This window comes from Setaria viridis, chromosome 8, assembly GCF_005286985.2.
Source record: "Setaria viridis chromosome 8, Setaria_viridis_v4.0, whole genome shotgun sequence".
Lineage (NCBI taxonomy): Eukaryota > Viridiplantae > Streptophyta > Magnoliopsida > Poales > Poaceae > Setaria > Setaria viridis.
Window position 1 is genome coordinate 36,796,136 of NC_048270.2, and position 7,665 is coordinate 36,803,800.

General features: G+C 43.8%; 1 protein-coding gene across 1 annotated transcript; it reads left to right on the top strand.

The window, feature by feature from the left end:
* Positions 1 to 1,814: 1,814 nt before the first annotated feature.
* On the top strand, positions 1,815 to 5,166 carry LOC117867042 (laccase-15). Its single transcript, XM_034751359.2, has 6 exons — positions 1,815 to 2,110; positions 2,199 to 2,350; positions 2,481 to 2,728; positions 3,207 to 3,326; positions 3,418 to 4,416; positions 4,524 to 5,166. Exons 1-6 carry the CDS (start codon positions 2,027 to 2,029, stop codon positions 4,727 to 4,729), a joined length of 1,809 nt encoding a protein of 602 aa, XP_034607250.1. The 5' UTR covers positions 1,815 to 2,026; the 3' UTR covers positions 4,730 to 5,166.
* Positions 5,167 to 7,665: the final 2,499 nt, after the last annotated feature.

The following is a 7,665-nucleotide window of genomic DNA, read 5'->3' on the forward strand; positions in this document are numbered from 1 at the left end:
CCAAAACAATGATAGTAAACTTTAACCCATTTTAGTTTAGGATCTTTAATTTGAATTTTGTTGATTTGCATTGGATGACTGTATAAAATATAGCTTGCTTTGTGTGCATTAAATGGTTACAGGCCAGGCTGCTCCCTCCACTGCTCTAAACCGCTTCATTTAATGTTCAAAGTCAAAGGTTCCATTGCTGGGTTGTCACCTGGTGAAACAAAGAGACCACGAGGCAAGTGTGGTAAAAAAGAATTATCTTTGGAGATTGTACAAGAGATTAAGATATAAAATCATGAGTCTCAGATCGGCATCTTGTTCTTGGTCAAGGCAGCCACTTGCCGGAAAAAAAGTCAGCCACATGCCCATAAAAATGGCAGCCACTTGCCCTTAAGAAAAAAAGGCAGCCCCGTGCTACACGTTCAGATCGCTTAGTTGCTCAAGATCATCGTATATATACTGATACCTCGAAGTATACTGCGGATCGGAGCAAAATTAAACCGGACAAAGCTGCAAACTTCGAAAAGCGAAAGCGTCCATCCCTATGGTGGCCACCGCTGCCATCATCTTCTTCCTCTCCGCCATGGCCATCTCTGTCCGCGCAGCTGTTGTGGAGCACACCTTCGTTGTAAATAAGCATCATGCTCTTCCCTGTTTTTATCTATCAATTTGAACAATGCAACGATGATGTATGTATACATATATATATATATATGTATATATATATATATATATATATATATATATATATATATATATATATGCAAGCTTGATTTGTTTGAACATGCAAATGTAGGTGAGCCAGGTGAATATGACACACTTGAGCAAGGAGACGCTTGTCACCGTGGTGAATGGGCAGCTCCCAGGACCTGCAATAGAGGTGACAGTTCGGGGGTGTTTGGTTACTTTTGCTTATTTTTAGCACATGTCATATCGAATGTTTAGATACTAATTAGGAGTATTAAATGTAGACTATTTACAAAACCCATTGCATAAGTGGAGGCTAAACGACGAGACAAATTTATTAATCCTAATTAATCCATCATTAGCAAATATTTACTGTAGCAACACATTGTCAAATCATGGACTAATTAGGCTTAATAGATTCGTTTTGCCGTTTCATTTATGTAATGGGTTTTGTAAATAGTCTACGTTTAATACTTCTAATTAGTATCTAAACATTCGATGTGACGGGTGCTAAAAATAAGCAGGGAAACCAAACCAGGCCGGAGACTCGGCCGCTCCCTCCACTACCTAGGGCTCTGAACCGCTTCATTCAATGTTCAAAGTCAAAGGTTCCGTTGCTGGGTTGTCACGTGGTGAAACAAAGAGACCAGGCAAGTGTATGGTAAAAGTAGATAAGTAAATAATACCATAGATTGGTAGATAGCACCACAAAACAAGGGGCCGATTAGATGCCACTAATGGTGATAGAATCGACAAGCATTACCAAAAGAAGTTTCATCACAGCCCATGAACTACGTCTTCCAATGACTACAAAGATGAGAGACTAAGATTATGATATTTGATGAAAATTTGGTGCTTCTGATATTTGATGAAATATTTTCATAATATGGAATGGAGTTTTGTAAATATGATATAAACTTGGCATGTAGAGTTTCCAACATGTGTTTTGGAAGTTTGTCTAAATTTAGTGCAAATTTCTATGCGATTGTCAAGTTAGGATATGTACATAGAAAGTTTTTTGGTTGTGATTTTTAAATTTCTAAAACAATGATAGTAAACTTTAACCCATTTTAGTTTAGGATCTTTAATTCGAATTTTGTTGATTTGCATGTTGGATGGACTGTATAAAATATGGCTCGTTTTGTGTGCATTAAATGGTTACAGGCCAGGCTGCTCCCTCCACTGCCTAGGGCTCTAAACCGCTTCATTCAATGTTCAAAGTCAAAAGTTCAGATCGCTTAATTGCTCAAGATCGTCATATACATACTGATACCTAGAAGCACAGTGCGGATCGGAGCAAAATTAAACCGGACAAAGCTGCAAACTGTGAAAAGCGCAAGCGTCCATCCCTATGGCGGCCACCGCTGCCATCATCTTCTTCCTCTCCGCCATGGCCATCTCTGTCCGCGCAGCTGTTGTGGAGCACACCTTCGTTGTAAATAAGCATCATGCTCTTCCCTGTTTTTATCTATCAATTTGAACAATGCAATGCAAGCTTGATTTGTTTGAACATGCAAATGTAGGTGAGCCAGGTGAATATGACACACTTGTGCAAGGAGACGCTTGTCACCGTGGTGAATGGGCAGCTCCCAGGACCTGTAATAGAGGTGACGGAAGGAGACTCGGTGGCCGTTCTTCTTGTTAACAAGTCACCCTATAATATAACAATCCATTGGTATTTAATCTTAGGCACCTACTTAACTGATTCCATTATTTTCATGTACTTGATGATCGGACAAAACAAGTTTGTTATTCAATTCTGTTTTCGATATTCTAGAATATATATTTTTTGTTGTCTGGCGTAGGCATGGAGTGAAGCAATGGCTGAATTGTTGGGCTGATGGGGTGCCAATGGTCACGCAACGCCCCATCCTGCCCAACCACAATTTCACCTACCGGTTCAACGTCACTGGGCAAGAAGGAACCCTTTGGTGGCATGCTCACGTTACCTGCCTCCGGGCAACCTTGCACGGTGCCATCATCATCCGGCCAAGAGACGGGGCCAGCTCGTATCCATTCCCCAATCCTGATAAGGATGTTCCCATCATTATAGGTTTGTGAATTATTCCACTTTTGGATCGTTTAAGACATACTCTCTCCGTTCTTTGTTTTTTAAATCGAGCCAAAAAACAGAGCTACCGATTATATGAAAAACAAGAATAAAACCTAGACTGGCAAATAAAAAATAGAAAAAAAGAGAGAACTGCAACAACAGCTGCAACAACCTCTTATTAGCATGTTCCATGACAACTTACATTGGAAACAACACACAAACCACCACTCCATAAGGTCTACTAGCCGGTTAACAAAAAGCACCACCATCACCGAACATGTATATGTGTATGTCAAATTATAGGTCAATCATTTTGTCTATTCTGAATACATAGTTTTTACTATGTATCTAGACATATGTGTACAGAAAAAGTTATATATATAGAAAAGGTAAAACAACTTATAATTTGGGTTGGAGGGAGTAGCACGTAGCAAAGTTATGTTGAGCTTATTTCTGAGTTGATGTCCTGTTGTGGCAGGGGAGTGGTGGGAGATGGATCTTGATGAATTGGACAGAAGAATGCGGAACAGTTTGTTTGATGATAACCCTAGTGGAGCCACAATGAACGGCAAGTTTGGAGATCTCTACAACTGCTCCGGTAACCATTCATAGGATACTTGTTGATGTACAAAAAAAATGAAACTTTCTTCTATACGACTAATTCCTTGATTTTTAACTCTGAAATGAAGGGGCAAAGGAAGACGGCTATGTGCTGAACGTGGAGCCCGGAAAGACCTACCTGCTTCGAATAATCAACGCTGTTCTCTTCTCCGAGTACTACCTCAAGATCGCCGGGCACAAGTTCACGGTGGTTGCTGCCGACGCAAACTACGTCAACCCTTATACCACGGACATCATTTCGATCGCCCCCGGTGAGACTATTGATGCCCTCGTGGTTGCCGACGCGCCACCCGGTGGGTACTACATCACAGCCCTCGCCAACCAATCGCCAAAGCCCGACCCCCAGATACCAAAGTTGGTCACAAGAGGCACTGTGTGGTACAGCACCGGGCACGTCTCCAGCAATGGCACCGCACCTCCAGTGGCACCTGAGATGCCCGACCAGCATGACACGATGGCCTCCTTCTACTTCCATGGTAACTTGACCAGTTTGAACGACACACAACGGCTGCTGGTGCCGGAGCGTGCCGATGAGTCCCTGTTCATTACCGTTGGCCTGGGCTCTATCTGCCGGCGAGGCCAGACCTGCAAGAGAAGTGGGAATAACGAGTCCATCCTTGTCGCGACCATGAACAACATCTCATTTCAGCTCCCTGACATGAGCATGCCACTGCTAGAAGCGCACTACTACCACACCGGCGACATGGACATGCTGCAAGAGCTTCCCGATAGGCCGCCGATGGTGTTCAACTTCACCGACCGGGGCTTGATTCCATGGGGCCCGAAGGAGGGGCAGCTAGAACCTACGTCTAGGGGTAGCTTGGTGCGGCGCTTTCAGCATGGTGCTGTGGTGGATATCGTGTTCCAGGGCACGGCGGTGATGCAAAGCGACTCCAACCCGATGCACCTGCATGGTCACGACATGTTTGTGCTTGCGCAGGGTGTCGGTAACTATGACGCGGCGAGGGATGTGGCCAAGTACAACCTGGTTGATCCACCAGTGAGGAATTCTGTGCTCGTCCCGAGGATCGGCTGGGCTGCCATCCGGTTTGTGGCAAACAATCCAGGTGCGTACAGGATTTCCATGTCTAGTGGTACATGTGACATGGCCTTATGCATGTGAAGGTTAAGTCTCACTCACAGCATCATAATGCTTTGCCTTGTATTTGTACAGGGGTATGGTTGATGCATTGCCACTATGAGTTCCATTTTTCGATGGGCATGGCGGTGATATTCATTGTAGAGGATGGGCCGACAGTGGGAACATCTCTCCCACCACCACCTTTAGAGCCGGCATGTAACCATGGCCATCATGTTGTGCCAAATGATCTCTACCTCAAAACTACAGAAACAGAGTTTGCCGGCGTCAACGAAGTCTGAAAGATAAGTTCTACCATGCAGTTCTTAAATAAAGAAAGTATTATTATGAATGATGAACATTGTTTCAACATGAAATAAGATTCTCGAATAGAGTTTCCAGTCTGCTTAAGAGTGAATCCAGCATGCCTCCCCTTGGTCGGACCAGGCGATCCTCGAGTCCGATTGCCTGATGATGCTGGAAATGTTTTGAGCTCATCTTCCTTGCCGCTCCTTTGTGGCGCCTGTTATTCGTGAAGCTCAACTACTGGGAAGGATGGCAGCTGAAAAGCTGAGTTAGTGCATTTAGGAGAAAGCAGAACCAAACCATGCACGAGCTGAGTTAGCGTATTTTAGCCACTACATCATGTGAGTGTTGTGTTTTGTGTTTCTGAGTATGGAGTCCTTGTCGATCTTCAATGACATACGATCTGTATGAAATAAAGTTCCCTTGCCTCAAACTGTTAGATACGATCCATGCGATAGTTCACACTGATGACATATACGCACTCCATATTAATGTTTATAAGGAATGTGGCTAACTGGCGATAGAGTAGCTCACGATGAACGAACAATGCAACCTGGTAGTGCATCCAGTTCCAGGCTCCATCCACTGGTGGAAAATTCACCTTTAATCCCGGTTGGTAAGAAGCAAATCTCCGGACAAACAATCCAGGATAAAGCAATCGAGATAAAAGGGGAGTCTTTAGTCCTGGGTCACTCAACCGGGACTAAAGGGCCTACCACGCTAGGCGCGGGACAGGCCCCTTTTACCAACTGGGACTAAAGGGTTTTCCAACCGGGACTGAAGTCCTGCTTGAAATTTTAGACGTACGCTCCATTAGTTAGCCTGCATAACGCCTATAATTTCATGCATCACGTACGTACACCTTTAGTTAACCTTTAATAGTTGAGACTTTTTTTATAATGAAATCAAACTAGTATTTAAACACATCAAAGTAGTATTTATATGATTACTATATATATAGTTGTTAGTATATATATACAATTCTTAGCATACTATACAAATCTTAGCGTATTATATACAAATCAAACTATCTCTACTATCTTCCTGTCGAGGTATTGCTGGAAGCGTCTAATTTTCGTCCATCGTAATAAAATTCTCCTTGTGGATTTACCACCTCATCCACAAGGAATCCAAAAGAAACCGTCACATATTGCTGCTACTCTTTCCTTCCTCAAGAGTCCCTGTTGAATATTCATCATCTATAATTTGGAAACATGTGAATTTTACACGAACAATTAAATATAAAGAGGTAGAAAATAATTAACTATTAATAGTTTTATTTTACGTACTTTATATTCATGCGGCATCATCTTGGCGGTCTTGGGTCCCACAAAAGCGTGCATGTGCTCACAGACGTAGTAGCTACATAGATTATTCCCGGGTTACTGTCTTAAGCACTTTAGTGGCGGAAAAAATAAGTTATGAAATATTTATGCTATAGAATGTACAAAATGTGCAGATTTACCACGTACCAGGAAGTCTGTTTTCCATGTAAGTTTTTCTTTGAATGGACCTTTGTGTGCCTTGATGAATTCTATTCATGCGCTCCGGATTAAAATAATGAATAATATAGTGTTAGGTGAAAATTTAGGAAACAAACTTTTCAATAGAGATAAAGGTCCAAAATTATTACAAGCCTAACATATCTTGCATGTCTTGGTACTCCACCGGATCTTTCCTCAACGAATCGAAGATAGTGGTGTGGCTTCTTTCAGTCTCAATTATAATAAGGATCCAGTGGTAGTTGCATACGTAAATGTTCATATATATTAGAGCTAACTAACAATAATCAGGTAAGGAAAAAGAAAATGAAAATAGACAGTATATACACACTTACTTGAAGTTGTATGGAAGTAGTATGTAATCCTTATATTTTTGTTTGTCTAGGGAATTGTATACTTCCACCAACGTTTTGTCCGACGCATCTTGTTATATATTTTTGGTTAACTACGGATGGATCCATGAAGCCAACATGGAGGTACGTTTCTCTTCAGCACGTCTGAATTAGCATCCTATATAAAATGGAAGATGAAGTTAGTACAGGACGCACGTACAAAAAATTATGATATGAGCCAAAATTAACATGTAGATGAACGGACACTTACAGAACCTAGGCGCTGATCAGAGAGACGTCTAGGGCATCATGATGGTACACTTCATATATATCATTGAATTATAGCCACAGGACTTTCTCGCCTTCGCTGTAAAAATCAGAAACGGCGTAGAAACCACTCGTGATGCATATCGGGTATGGTCCATCAGGCCGCCTTTCATGTACTGTACACTCTCCTCGTCATGAATTGAGCAGTTAACATTACAAAGAGAAGTGCATTATTGAACAAAACCATGTTAGCTCAGATCGGCTTAAAAGTTAAATCCTGTGCATTCATTGAGTTTCTCAACAATTAGGGGCGTGTTAAAATTTAACAGGGTGTTAAACTTTAACACCCTCAAATGAGGTGTTAAACTTTAGTATCTTGAGGTGTTTGGATGATCTGTTAAACTTTAACACCTTAGGTTGTAATTGACAACTTTACCCCTCATTTCTCCTCTCAATGGCAGCCAAATACCCCTTCTTCCTTCTTCTCCTTCCTCCTCCTTCCTTCTTCCTCCTTTCCTGGCTGCGCACGCAAGGCCACCTCCTGGCCGGCCCCCAGCACCATTGCTCCCTGGCCGGCCCCTCCCCCTGCTCGGTCCACGCCGCGCCCGGCGCCGACGCCGGCGCTGCCCTCCCGCCGCTGGCCGCATCGTCTCCGGCCCCTCCCCTGCGCCTGCTGCCTCCGGCCCCGCCCCCCCGCCGGCGCCCCCTACCGCGGCGCCAGCGGCCGCGCCCGCCCGAGCCCCCACCGCCACCACCGCGCTGCCTCGCCCGCGCCCGCCGCCCGCGCCGGCCGCACGACGCCGCCCGCCGGAGCCCCCCACCGCCACCACC